Below are 14254 nucleotides of genomic sequence, written 5' to 3'. Positions count from 1 at the left end.
ACGGGGGCAGCCATATCCTGTTTCTTACATTATCAACACAATCACAATCGTACTACCTGCTTGGTTTCATATTACATGATTTAATCACATTGAGAGAGAGAGAGAGAGAGAGAGAGAGAGAGAGAGAGAGAGAGAGAGAGAACTATAAACTGTAAAGCTGTGGCATGACAGATGCAGTCAGGGAAGTCAAAATAGGACATTGAACTTTGATCACACTTAACAGGCCATTGGAGCTGCTTTCACTATCAATCAACATTGAGTAAACATTTATATAAAGTTGGATTACAATACCTACCACATCCTGTACAAATACATAATGTTGTCAGTTTCTCATGTCACGTGCTAGACATAGCGTAGGCCTAATGGCAAAACCCATTGTGACAAAAACACAAAGCTACACATTGATTATGCATTGCTGCTAGACAACCTCAACTTGTGGATTAGTTAAAGCTGCGTTAGACTTGCCTAATATTTCCAAATGCAAATATCGCTTATTGTCTATGATATGTATAGGTCTAGCGCACCTATAGTATAAGATTCAAGACATCAGTAACTACTAGTACAATGGTGACATCACAAAGTGATGGCATTCATTGTTTGTTCTTGATCCATAGGTCGTACTTTGCTTGTCATCACATCCGGCTGGGCAATTAAAATTATATGATGATCCATTCTGGATTATAATACACTATGTGATCCGATCGTAGTCCACACCAGTACAGTGTAGTAATCACAAACGTCACTTAGTCATTGGAAGGTTCTAGCCTACTACATTTTATAATCAGTGACGTAGTGGAGGGTAAACTTTGTTTTTACCCACCTATTACTCTATGTTTCATTAGCTCAGGGTTTACCCTACTTTACCACTACTTTCCTGCTTATAACTATAAAAGGCAAAGGAAAGGGGGTTTAGTTCAGTTATGTAGAAAAAATCAGTATCTTAGTTCAATATCTATTTCAACCAGACTTTTGAGCATGGTCAAAAATAATAGCCAACTGGGGAATAGTTCATTGAGTAACACCAAAGTATTGAGTATTCCAACATCACATGGCATGATGACTCAGGCTAAGCATGAATTACACTTAATTACAGGCATTGTAATTATAGGCACGCTGTCCTGGCCCAATGACTGTACCATACAACCTAAATGTTTTGATAAATGTATCCATTATTCTGACACCACTGACTGTAAAGACTCAAGTACTGTAAAATCCAGATTCAATAGCTGGTCAGTCTATGGAATCCTAGGACTTTTTGGCTCGGGTTGTAATCCAAAATGGCCAGCACCTACTTTTAGGGACCATGAATAAAAAATAATCTCTGAATATAACCAGCATAGAATAGAATCCAAACTGCAACAAGTTATGACATTGAATGCACTGAAATAAATAGACCATATCACTATGGGATATCCACTAAATGTTGACTATCAAGCAGCAACCACACAGTGGTGTAAAGTACTTAAGTAAAAATACTAATAAGTACTACTTAAGTACTTTTTTTGGGTATCTGTACTTTACTTTACTACTTGTATTTTTTGAGAACGTCACTACACTCCTAAAGAAAATAATGTACTTTTTACTCCATACATTTTCCCTGACACCCAAAAGTACTCTTACATTTTGAACGCTTAGCAGATCAGGAAAAGGGTCCAATTCACACACTTATCAAGAGAACATCCCTACTGCCTCTTATCTGGTGCACTCACTAAACACAAATGCTTCGTTTGTAAATTATGTCTGAATGTTGGAGTGTGCCACTGGCTATCCATAAGTACATTTTTAAAAAACAAGAAAGTGGTGGCATCTGGTTTGCTTAATATAAGGAATTTGAAATGATTTATACTTTTACTTTCGATACTTAAGTATATTTTAGCAATTACGTTTACTTTTGATACTTAAGTATATTTAAAACCAAATACTTTTAGACTTTTACTCAAGTAGTATTTTATTGGATGACTTTCACTTCTACTTGAGTCATTTTCTATTAAGGTATCTTTACTTTTACTAAAGTATGACAATTGGGTACTTTTTCCACCACTGAAACCACATACAATGTATGTCTGACATCATTTATCCTCAAGTGATGCAGGACAGTTCGTGCCATGTCATTCATTTATCTAGGAACCCCCCGTTACCTTTGCCCTAGATTTCTTTAGCGGCGACCACGTCAAATTATGAGCAATATCTCGCGAGAAGCAGAGAATATAAATACGGACGCTGTCGATTCACTGTCAAATCAAACCTGATACAGACTGAGTTATAACACTGCTGGGAACATCATTTACTAAAGTTAGCCAACAGATTTGGTAGGTACATTTTTATTATATAGGCTACTTATGAGTGACGGTGGTTGTGTTTTGTGGAAAACTGTCTGAACATGAGAGTTCCTCTTTCGATTTTGACAGCGCTGCTATAACCTTTGCTATACTGTATCAATCAATATCACTTGCGCTGATATATGCTGTCGTGGGGGTAAGTCAGAACATAGAGTTAGATAGTTTAATTCGTCTAGTCAGCAGAAAATAATCAACTAGGTCTCTTTTTTATCTGTTTAAAGAAACGACTGATTTGTTTTTTACATTTACTTTTCTCCTCTTGTTTAGGTTTGCAGACATGGAGTCAGTTAAAGTTGTCAATAATCAGGTTTGTGACTTTGACTAAAGTAGTTAAAAATGAAACATCAGAACAGAATATAACGTACACAAAGTCAAATAACTCATCAAATAACTAACATGTTCACGTGGCATTGATCATTACTTTTATTTTTTTAATTGATTGGGTGTTTCCTTGTCCAGTATTGTGAAATATCATAGCAAGTTACGTTTTATACTATACTACTGTAGGCAGGACAAGTGTCCCTAGACATGGATTCACAATCATTATTTCGCTAATTACCTCCAGTGGATATGGTTTAGATTTGGGTTGCTCATGCTAACCTCCTTAGCAACATGTAACCTAGTATTTGTTTGTACTTGAGATATGTTGTTGACTGAGTGTTCTAACATCCATTTTCAACTGTCACCAGAATGTGGTTGAGAGGGTGGCCAGCCTCCCCTTGGTGAGCTCGACCTATGACATGGTGTCCAGTGCCTACTGCACCACCAAGGATAACCACCCCTACCTCAAGTCCATGTGTGAGGTGGCCGAGCTGGGGGTGCGAACCATCACCACTGTGGCCCTCACTGGTGCAGCACCCATCATCGGCAAGCTGGAGCCACAAAGTAAGAATCTAGCCATCTCCAAATCTATAGCAATCTGGTATATTTTCACTGATGTAGACCTACATACAGTGGTGGAAAAAGTATCAATTGTGATACTTAAGTAAAAGTATAGATACCTTAATAGAAAGTTACTAAAGTAAAAGTCACCCAGTAGAATATTACTTGAGTAAAAGTCTAAAAGTATTTGGTTCTAAATATACTTAAGTATCAAAAGTAAAAGTCTAAATCATTTCAAATTCCTTATATTAAGCAAAGCAGACGGCACCATTTTCTTGTTTTTAAAATGTACGGATAGCCAGGGGCACACTCCAACACTCAGACATAATTTACAAATAATGCATTTGTGTTTAGTGAGTTCGCCAGATAAGAGGCAGTAGGGATGACCACGTGTTCTCTTGATAAGTAGACCATTTGCCTGTCCTGTTAAGCATTCAAAATGTAATGAGTACTTTTCGGTGTCAGGGAAAATGTATGGAGTAAAAAGTACATTATTTTCTTTAGGAATGTAGAGAAGTAAAAGTTGTCAAAAAGTAAAGTAAAGTACAGATACCCCCAAAAACTACTTCAGTAGTACTTTAAATTATTTTTACTTAAGTACTTTACACCACTGCCTACATATTGAGTTTCATCTGTTTGATTCATTGGTAAAATCCGGAGACCTAAAAAAACTGAGGTGAACTTTCAAGCCTTTTGTGACGATGAGAAAATTGAGTCAGACTTCCTAATTTGCAAGGAGCAGGAAGTCTGGCCAGTCATCCCTGAGCTGTTGCTCAACATGACCTTTTACCCAGTAATGTCTATGGCCTTGCCTTGAACCAGTAACACTTAAAAATATATATTCATGTGTAGTGCTACAAATTGTTACTCTGCCTTCCCAACCTTGAATGTGATACATTTAGCTTATTATTTTCTGCCCCCAGTTGCCATGGCCAATGACCTGGCCTGTAAAGGTTTGGATAAGATTGAGAAGACCTTGCCAATCCTGCACCAGCCTTCCGAGCAGGTACGTGATGTCTCGCTGCCCAGTCTTTACTTAGCGCTGACTGGCAATGCGACAACGCACTTCACCACGAATCAAGCGGATGCCAGTCAGGTTGGCCAACCGTAGAGGGAGGAGCAATGACTTGGACCCTGGGTGACAACCAGTGACAGGTCACCCATTTGGATCTGTCTCTCCCTCTGTCGTAACAAAGTGTCTAGTCAGTTAGCGGTCATTCAAAAGACAGGGCGCACTTGAAAATCAGATGTCAACCTCGATGTGACTTCACTTCTTTAAATGAAGGATAACTGAAAAATTACCTTTTTTCTCTCGATCCCATTCTTCCTGTTTAGATTGTCGCCAACGCCAAAGATGCAGTGACCGTCTCCGTCACCGTGGCCAAGGACAGTGTGTCCCACACCTTGACTAGCGCGGTGGACCGGACCAGGGGCGCTGTGCAGGACAGCGTGCAGATGACCCGGGCTGCGGTCAGCGGTAGCGTGAACACAGTGATGGAGAGCCGCGTGGCCCAGATGGTCAGCAGTGGAATGGACACGGCCCTCACCACCTCTGAGAGCTTGGTGGACCAGTACCTGCCTCGCACTGAGGACGAGTTGGGTGAGTGTCATGTTTCTAACTTGTGGCTCAGTGGGCTGACAACCAGAGCATTAGGATCAGTCATTGATACAATTGAGCTATGCTGGTGATATTTAGCAGGCACTCTTCTCCAGAGTGACTTACAATCAGTACATTCAACTAAAGTAGGTTAAACAACCACATCTAAATTCAGCAATGTTCCAGAGAAAGGGGAGTTAAATCGGCTTCGGTTGAGATCTCAGAAACTAAGCTTGTTCAGAAGGGCCCATGTTTTCTAATGACCAAATGAGAAAATGTCTGTTTCTTTGGGGCTGAAGCATCTTGGTTTGGAGTACAGATATGAATAAAGAGGAAGAATCCTGTACACAATGTTTTCCTACAATCCAAAATGTTGTCAATGGACTCTGTGTTAGAAAGTGAACTACTAATTTACTCATAATCCCTTTCCTAGAATGTGTGAAAGCATGCGTAGTGAATGTTAACTTCTAAACCCATACAATGTCAGCATTTACGATGATTACAAGAATGATTTTATAAGGCGCTTGATGTTTTTTTTACACAACTCTCAAAGCAATGCTTTATTTCATGTTCCTCTTTTCATGTTGACAGAAATGGAGGCGAAAACAGTGAAAGGGTTCGATGTGGCCAAGGATACTCCCAACTACTATGTCCGTCTGGGCTCTCTGTCTACCAAGCTGCGTAAGAGGGCGTACCACAAGGCTCTGGCCCAGTTCAAAGACACCAAGCAGCGCAGCCAGGAGTCCATTTCACAGCTCAACCACACTGTGGACCTGGTGAGTGACATCAAATTGTGGAAAACGTTATTGTCCATAGAATGTGGACATTTTCAGAGGATGAGGAGATTACCTTTCTTTCAAAAGATTGAATATGAAGATCCTCATTAGACTCCTTTACACTGAGACAGAATACAAACATACATTTTGTATGGATGGAACATTATTTTTTGAATCTATTTTGTTTTCAACCCTTTTAGATTGATTATGCCAGAAAGAATATTGACGGAGCTAACCAGAAGGTGAAAGGCAAACTGAGCTCCCTGGTCGAGTGGAAATCTAATGAGGAAGGAGATAGCAATGAGGCCGAGGTAATGATCACATTCTAAAGAGCACTCCACATAGAATACTATTTTAGCCAAGTCATACTGTACATCGACCCTCATTATATTTGGCTAATCATTGGGGAAATGCTATTTTAATATGAAGATACAGGTTCATTTAAATGGACTTCCTCATTTCTCCCCCAGAACATAGAGTGGAGGACCCTGGCGATGGCGCGCTCCCTCACTCAGCAGCTGCAGACAACGTGCCTGACACTGGTCTCTGGCCTGCAGGGCCTTCCACAGAACATCCAGGAGGAGGCCCTGTCCCTCAGCCGCTCTGCCTCGCAAATCTACTCCAGCTTCAGCAAGGCGGCGGCGTTCGGGGACCTGTCGGATGGCGTGCTGGCCAGCAGCAAGGCCCAGCTGAGCAAGATGAAGGAGTCGCTGGATGACGTCATGGACTACCTAATCAACAACACGCCCCTCAACTGGCTGGTAGGTCCCTTTTACCCCCGGCTGGCCCCACCCCCCACCGCTGCATCCTCCCAGTCCCAGAAGACACCAGCCCCCGCAGAGGTGGAGATGAAATCAATGGACTCTAAGCACTAGCTGCCTGTTTAACGACTTTCTATCACCTCCCATAGTATTGTTCCTACATCAAACATCCCTGATAGTCACACTAATGAGCCTGCATTTATTCAGCATGTTGATGAATAAATGTTGACATACTGTTTGACAATATTTAGGCATTCTGACTGAATGTTGCTCCGTGTGTGCTCAATAATCTAGCTACATTTGCCCATGCCTTGTCTTATGCAGCACTGTGCTTTTGATACTACTGTTTTTCACATCACTTTATATCCTGTTGTAATCATAACTTGCCATATAGTAGATCTAGACTCGTGTAAATGCATAACCATGTATGCTTTCATCTTTAGACAATTCTAATAAATGGGTTAATATTTAATCTGCGCGTTGTCTTGCTGCCTTGAAAATGACAAACCGGTTTGAAAGCGTTTGAAAAAAATGGAATTTGATGTTTTCATACATTATCGCACACATCTTCCACTTCAGTGAATTACGTGTGTGTAATGCATTGAGATACCTTGGATATGGAGTTGTGAGTGGCTCAACTAACTGAACAGTAGTGGTATGCTTTTCCAGGGCTAGGTTTGGCAATAATGATGCTACCCTCCCTGTATTTATTCGTAGTCTTAAGAACGTACCATTAGGCAGTTTTTTTTGTACTTAGTTGCATTTTCCATTGGCAGGTACCTGACTTCACCTTCTCAGACTTGGCCTCAGAACCTGACTTCTCCTCAGTTGAGGACGATGGAACGTCAGATGAGTCCAACACCAACGAACCCCTATCAGCTCCCCTTGCCCACCAATAACCTGCATTGTCAGATAAAATGTCCACAGTTCATCTGTCTGGTATAATGCTTAGTTATATTTGAAAAAATTGTTAGATTTTTAAAAAATACTTTGAAATACTATTGGTAGACATTCAAATAGAAGTAGTTGATTTGGCCAATGTATTTGAAAATACACATGTAAATAAGTATGTATTACAACTACGCATGGATTTGAACCCAGGTCTGTTCCGCTGTGGTTTAAAAAAATATATTCGCAGTGAAAGTGAACGCCTCTTCCGCTTTACTCCCGTATCCAGTCCGATACAGTTTTGAATGGGATTCAAGATTTCATATCATTCATGAACACGCAGTCATTTAAGATATCATTTTTGTGGATTTACTCGATGCCTTAATGACTATTTTAGATTGCGTTTTCATTTTGTACTTTTTGCACTTAAAGACCATTTTAAAAACAAGGCAGAGAAGGCGGCCACTTTCCCGGTGTATTTTCATGGCAGGTGTGAGCATTTAAATCAACATTGCAGCTATACAGTAACCATGGTTTCCTTTGCTGATCATAATGGACGATACAGACTAATAAGAATACGTAATTTCTCAATTGCAGGTCATTTAGGAGTAAATGTAACCTGTGTGTGGTTGTGTGTTCTAATATTCAGTTCTTTATTCAGTAAAGACACAAACTAAAGAAAAGCTTGGACCACATTATTTGACATGCTGCTCATAACGCCTTCATGACAATGTCTCCTTTATTATTACCAAACATCAGGAATAGTCGTTGCCAGGAATCCTTAACGAAAATGATTTCCTATCACGTCTTGATGTCATACAGCAAAAACTGTAGAGCACAACATCCCTCAATACCTTTTTGACAACTTTGAGACTTAATCTCGACGAACTCGCTGGTGTATTTTCAGGTTGCCGCTTTCAGTGAATTTCTTACCGCACTTTATACACTGAAAAGGTTTCTCCCCTGTATGAGTTCTCATGTGGTTTCTAATGCTGCTGTTGGAGGCGAACCGTTTTTCACAGTTTGCAGTGGTATGGCCGTTCGCCTGTGTGACTCCGCAGATACTGTGTGAGCATTCCTGGTACACTGAACCTCTTCCCACAATGTTCACAGCAGTAGGGCCGTTCACCTGTGTGTTTTCTCATGTGTACCATTAAGTGACCCGAGGTGTAAAAGGCCATTCCACAAACGCTACATAAGCACGTTTTCTCCCCTCTGTGCATCCTGAGGTGTAATGTCAGTATATTTGACTGTGTAAATCCCTTACCACAGATGGAACAAACAAAAGGTCGCTCCCCGGTGTGAGTGCGTACATGTGCTTGCAAAACTGCTTTAGTCCTAAAGCCCCTGCCACAATGGGAGCAAACATATGGCCTTTCTCCAGTGTGAAATTCTGGTGGCGTTTTAGAGTCATCTCCGTTTTGAATCTCTTCTCACACTGGTCGTAATGGAAGGGCCTTGCTTCAGAGTGAACACTTTCATGTCATCTCAGGTCACAGTGGTTTCTGAAACCCTGGGAGCAGGTGTACCTGTTGATTTGATAAGACAAGATGTATAGATATATGATAAGGTGGTTTAGTCAAGTCACTTACCATGGTCACAAACTATAGTTCTAGCGAGCATTCCTTTATCTTCACCAGAGTCCTGTAGAGCACAATACACCTAGGGCAACAGCACTGTACTCCTGTATCAATCCATTTTCAAACGTTTGACACTCCCTGACTGACTGCCTAGCTTTCATTTCGGTGACTGTTAGTGGGCAGGATACAATGAATGTTTGTGTGATTACCTAATACACGGTGTCGAAAAGCTGCCACTTGGAGAAACAAAATAACCAATTACCTTATTATTACGAGAAATATCATATTATGATTATTATGAAATAACAATAATGTCGTTAAACGGAAAATGACGTTTTCCAGTATGTTCTTAGAACATGGATACTCTGTGGCTACTGTAATTCATGTCCAACGAGGAGTGGTGGAACCTTATCCTTCCTTCCCTTGCCACACTTGGTGACTGGTGGTGGGCTGTACTGAAACCTGTAAATGTGGCTTTTTCTCGATGAACCCGCTGGTGTACTTTCAGGTTGCCACTTTCAATTAATCTCTTATTTCACATTCTACACTGGTACGTTTCTCTCCTGTATGAATTTGCATGTATCTGCTAAGGTCGCTGTGGGAGGGGAAGCATTTGTCACACTCTGTGCAGGAGAACGGCCGCTCGCCTGTGTGGATCTGCCGATGTATTTTGAGATCGCAAGCTCTTCTAAACCTCTTCCCATAATGCTCACAGCTTTTGGGGCGTTCATCCGTGTGTGTTTGTGAGTGCACCAACAAGGCACCTGAGGTACGAAAATGATTTCCACAACCGGTACATAAGAACAGTTTCTCTCATCTATGCCATCTGAGGTGACCTACTAGTATTTGCTGTTGGTTAAATCTCTACCCACAGATGGAACAGACAAAAGGTCGCTCCCCAGTGTGAGTGCGTACATGTGATTTTAAGACTTCTGTGGTCCTAAAGCCCCTGCCAATGTGAGCAAACATATGGCCTTTCTCCAGTGTTAACTTGACGGTGCTGTTTAAAAGCCACATTTGATTTTAATCTCTTCTTACACTGGTCACAATGGAACAGCTTTGCCTCAGAGTGAACTGTTTCATGTCGTCTCAGGTCAGATGAGTTTTTGTGACCCTTCCCACACTGGGAGCAGATGTACCTGTTCTTCCTAGTCTAGTCTTGGCTGAGGAGTTCTCTGTCTCACTGACAGGCAGGGAGTTGTTCTCTGCTCCAGCTTCTCCAGAGCCCAGGATCCTGCTGTCCTTATTCGGATGGTTCTTCCTGATGTGCTCTTGGAGAGGGTGGTCCATCTCCTGTCCAAGAATTGGCACTGTGAGCAGGAGAGGCCCTGGGACTGGGGGGGGGGGGGGCTCGGCTTGAACTTGTCCTGGAGGTAGAAAACACAGGAGAGTGAAATAAGGGCTGTTGAGTTTAACGTTCCATTGCAGATTGTCGTCAGCAGATGATGGGGCGATAGATAATGATTTTTATTTTCTTTTTAATCTATGCAGAAATCTGTTGTGCAGTTACAGAAACTGTCCACTAAATTGAGTTACGGAGTAGAGTGAGAAATTCGATGACAACAAAAAGGTGGGATAATTACTTTACAATGTTATTGTAAGATAGGTTTGACTACCGCCCAGACCCTGCTACACAAAAAAGTTACCAAACTTCACCAACTCAGTATACCAAACATGAAGAACCCCTTCCTAATACTGAGTCGCACCCACTTTTGCCCTCAGAACAGCCTCAATTCGTCGGGGCATGGACTCTACAAGGTGTTGAAAGCTTTCCACAGGGATGCTGGCCCATGATGACTCCAATGCTTCCCACAGTTGTGTCAAGTTGGCTGGATGTCCATTGGTTGGTGGACCATTCTTGATACACACAGGAAACTGTTGAGAGTGAAAAACCCAGCAGCGTTGCAGTTCTTACATTTTACATTTTAGTCATTTTGCAGACGCTCTTATCCAGAGCGACTTACAGTTAGTGAGTGCATACAGTTTCATTCTTGACACAAACTGGTGCGCCTGGCACCTACTACCATACCCTGTTCAAAGGCACTTCAATCTTTAGGCGTGCCCATTCACCCTTTGAATTGCTCAGTGGTCTAAGGCACTGCATCGCAGTGCTAGCTGTGCCACTAGAGATTCTGGTTCGAATCCAGGCTCTGTCGTAGCCGGCCGCGACCGGGAGACCCATGGGGCGGTGCACAATTGACCCAGCGTCGTCCAGGGTAGTGGAGGGAATGGCCGGCAGGGATGTAGCTCAGTTGGTAGAGCATGGCGTTTGCAACGCCAGGGTTGTGGGTTCGATTCCCACGGGGGGCCAGTATGAAAAAAATAAAAAAGTAATGTATGCACTTACTAACTGTAAGTCGCTCTGGATAAGAGCTTCTGCTAAATGACTAAAATGTAAATGTCTCAATTGCCTCAAGGCTTAAAAATCCTTCATTAACCTGTCTCCTCCCCTTCATCTACAGTGATGGAAGTGGATTTAACAAGTGACATCAATAAGGGATCATAGCTTTCACCTGGATTCACCTTTGTCTTCCCCACTGACTTCTTGCTGTCCCTCCTCGCCACGCTCCTGTTCTTTCTGTCTTTCAGCCTTTTTCTTCCCTCCTTTTGTCCTCACATCACTCTCGGTCTTCACCGTGCCCTTTTCTCCCCCTCTCCGGGTCGGTTTAGACTCCGGTGAGGGAACGAGGAGAGACAACGTGGACAGGATGTATCAGAGTCATAGAAGAGAAGATCTGGAAAAGAGAGAGAGAATCCAACCAGTTTACTAACACTGTTCTCTTTCAGGAGAATCCCCCACAGACATTTACCACAGAAGTGAAGTTCAAATAGATCACCTGAGGGATCCTTATCTTTTTTAAGGTGCCCCAGATGTCTATGATGCTGCAGCAGTGTCTTCAGGTGCTCAGGGTCGGAGACAGAGACAGACTGCTCACGCTCCTCCAGGTCAGTAGGGGTCAGGTTGAGAATAGATGCCGTCTGAGAGGGAGAGAATAACCAGGGACTGAACCAGGGACCCCCGGCACACATCGACAACAGTCACCCTCGAAGCATCGTTACCTATCGCTCCACAAATGATCTAGACGTATTATCTCACTTGAAGAAAGTGTTCCCTCTTTGTTGGGTCTTCTAGCAGTGTTTGGACCAACTCCACAAAGTTATCCGTTGATGCCTCCACTGCTTTGTCTTTGCTCTGAATATGTAATCACACACACAAAACAACTGTAAACAACTACAACTAGGTAAAGCAGACTTGCCTTTAACAGACTGGTGTGTGTTACACATATTACAGTTTATATACCCGTTTACGCGTTGTGCATGAATGGATTCTGTCTAGATGAAGGCTGGATGGTTTTGTAGCCAGCTGGGTTAGACTCCACACCACGACACAATTCAAGAACAAGCTGAAACAGGAGATGTATGCATTCCTTATGGTTGCCTGAACAATTTATATACTGAGGAGACAAACTGAGGAGTCAAATATGTAACTGATAAGGAGTGAATACAAGGTGTTCAGGAAATTGTGACGAGAGCGATCTCTGGTCAGCATCCCTTTTCTGTGAGATCCCAGGGCTAGGGGCGAACGAAGGTCTGAATTTCAACCACCGACCCTACACCACTCTCAACCCTCAACACTTCCACCTGTCTCACCCTCGCTCTCAGCCCCAGGACAAGTTGGACCCTCTGCCTGAAGGTCAGCAACTCCGGAACTATCTCTGTTACCAGAGTCACAAACTCCTCCAGCTTCCCATACTGCATCACGTCACACTGCTGAGCCACTTGCCACATGGAAGCAGACATCAGACATAGTGGTGGCACCAGGAGACAAAAAAGACAGCTACAACAGTCTCCTTGCTCACCACGCATTATGTAAGTCACGTGGTATGCAGCAGAGCTTTCCATTTGCCTTTACTTTAACTCACTGAATTAACGTGACGTGACCACTTTCTGGTGTATCATGTAAAGCACTGGAGGGAGGCAGAAACGTAAGGAAACGGGGATTCGTCTCAATAGTTTATTGTGACTTCCTCTCCTTAGCTTTTTGCTTTGCCTTTATTGGTTGAAGTAAGGTCATGTGGATATGATTTTGTTTGGCATTAATTTAAACATATGTTGTTGTTGTTGTTTTTTTAAATAACAGCACACCATTCGTATAGATGCTTAGGCAAATCGTTATTATAAATGTTAGGCAGCATTTTTTGGGCCTCATCAACACACACACACACACACACACACCTCTATGACATCATGTACAACATACATGACATATTAATATGTCCAGGACGAGTTTGGTTTCCTACTGTCCATCATAATCGATTACATCAGACAACAGAAAGTCGCATGAGCAATTCAACACAAATATGGATGAAGAAAAGGTAAGCGACTTCCAACACGTCATTAACTGAAACTATATGGCTATTCAACTAAATCTATTCCAATAGCTATGAGAATCACAATTATATAGCCTAGGTCTAGAGATATGTTGCTTTCAAGACAACTGGGAACTCAGAAAACGGGGTAAAATAGTGATATCAGTGATCTTCAGGTGAGAGCAGTCAGAGCTCTGTCTTGTCTACACTTGACACAGAATATGAAGATTGCATTGAAAAGACAGGTCTAGACGCACAAAAGTTGCTTTGTTGTCTGATTGTGTTCAGATCTGTCTGACCACTTCAGGAGGTGGTCAGGGATGCATTGTGTGCGGATTTCTCCTCAGTCTGGACGCAATCAAGCTACCGAAAGCGCATACAGTGGGCGACGTCATCAGCACTCCTCCCAAAAGTCTCCCGAAAACGTGTGTTTTGGGACCGAGAGGCACCTTTTTATTATAAAGTTGGAGGAAATACGTTCCTAGCGTGTGGGGAATGTGTTTGCCAGCCTCATAAATTCTAGCCAGCTAGCTAATATTTAGAAAAACACTTTTTTATTTGGATAGAGTTATGCTAACTCATGTGCAATCCCTTTAGCGTTGCTTGCTAGCTTGCTGGCTAGCTACAGAGGTTACCTGGCTACATAGCTAAAGTAGTTAGCTACTGCCATCAGTTGTTGTTGTGCTATCATATTTAGCCTATTCCACCGTTTGTAGAACGCATACTGGCATTTGAATATAGCGTGTGAGAGCAAAAATTACTGGATGTTGTTATAATACTGTTATTGCATCAAATGGTTGTTTTCTGCAGTAGAATAGGGTTCTTAGAACTCTCATGTGTCTGTGTTAACATTGACAGTAGATTTACGATGCCTTTGGTGATAAAACCTACAGCATGCATTCCATAGAATGAGTTGGTGTTTGTGTAATGAGGTACCAGGGAGAGATGGCTCGGGGATGGATAATAATGAGAGGAAGCTTGTCTTAGGGGCCAAACTCTGGTTTCTGTACAATAAGAACAGTCTTCATGGCAAATGCTATCTGGCTGGGGGATACTCCTTT

General features: G+C 42.2%; 1 protein-coding gene across 2 annotated transcripts; it reads left to right on the top strand.

Annotated features, from left to right (window-relative positions):
• Positions 1–2200: 2200 nt before the first annotated feature.
• Positions 2201–7918, top strand: LOC311132749 (perilipin-2-like). Of its 2 annotated transcripts, XM_084166044.1 has the most exons (9): positions 2201–2309; positions 2607–2646; positions 3029–3224; positions 4145–4227; positions 4557–4821; positions 5410–5594; positions 5795–5905; positions 6065–6355; positions 7132–7918. In XM_084166044.1, exons 2-9 carry the CDS (start codon positions 2617–2619, stop codon positions 7252–7254), a joined length of 1284 nt encoding a protein of 427 aa, XP_084022170.1. In that variant the 5' UTR covers positions 2201–2309; positions 2607–2616; the 3' UTR covers positions 7255–7918. The 2 variants fall into 2 exon arrangements, with proteins under 2 accessions (XP_084022170.1, XP_084022171.1); XM_084166045.1 differs by lacking the exon at positions 7132–7918 and having other exon boundaries at positions 2234–2309; positions 6065–6827.
• Positions 7919–14254: the final 6336 nt, after the last annotated feature.

Source organism: Coregonus lavaretus (genome assembly GCF_964263955.1).
Source record: "Coregonus lavaretus genome assembly, chromosome: 7".
Lineage (NCBI taxonomy): Eukaryota > Metazoa > Chordata > Actinopteri > Salmoniformes > Salmonidae > Coregonus > Coregonus lavaretus.
Note: the sequence above shows the minus strand (reverse complement) of the source record. Positions and strands in the feature narration are given on the sequence as shown.

Bases quoted from the DNA above. Each gene is read 5' to 3' on its own strand.
- LOC311132749 (XM_084166044.1), top strand. From the start codon at position 2,617: ATGGAGTCAGTTAAAGTTGTCAATAATCAG. The intron at 3,225-4,144 runs GTAAGAATCTAG...TTCTGCCCCCAG, and splicing joins CGGCAAGCTGGAGCCACAAA to TTGCCATGGCCAATGACCTG. The intron at 4,228-4,556 runs GTACGTGATGTC...CTTCCTGTTTAG, and splicing joins TGCACCAGCCTTCCGAGCAG to ATTGTCGCCAACGCCAAAGA.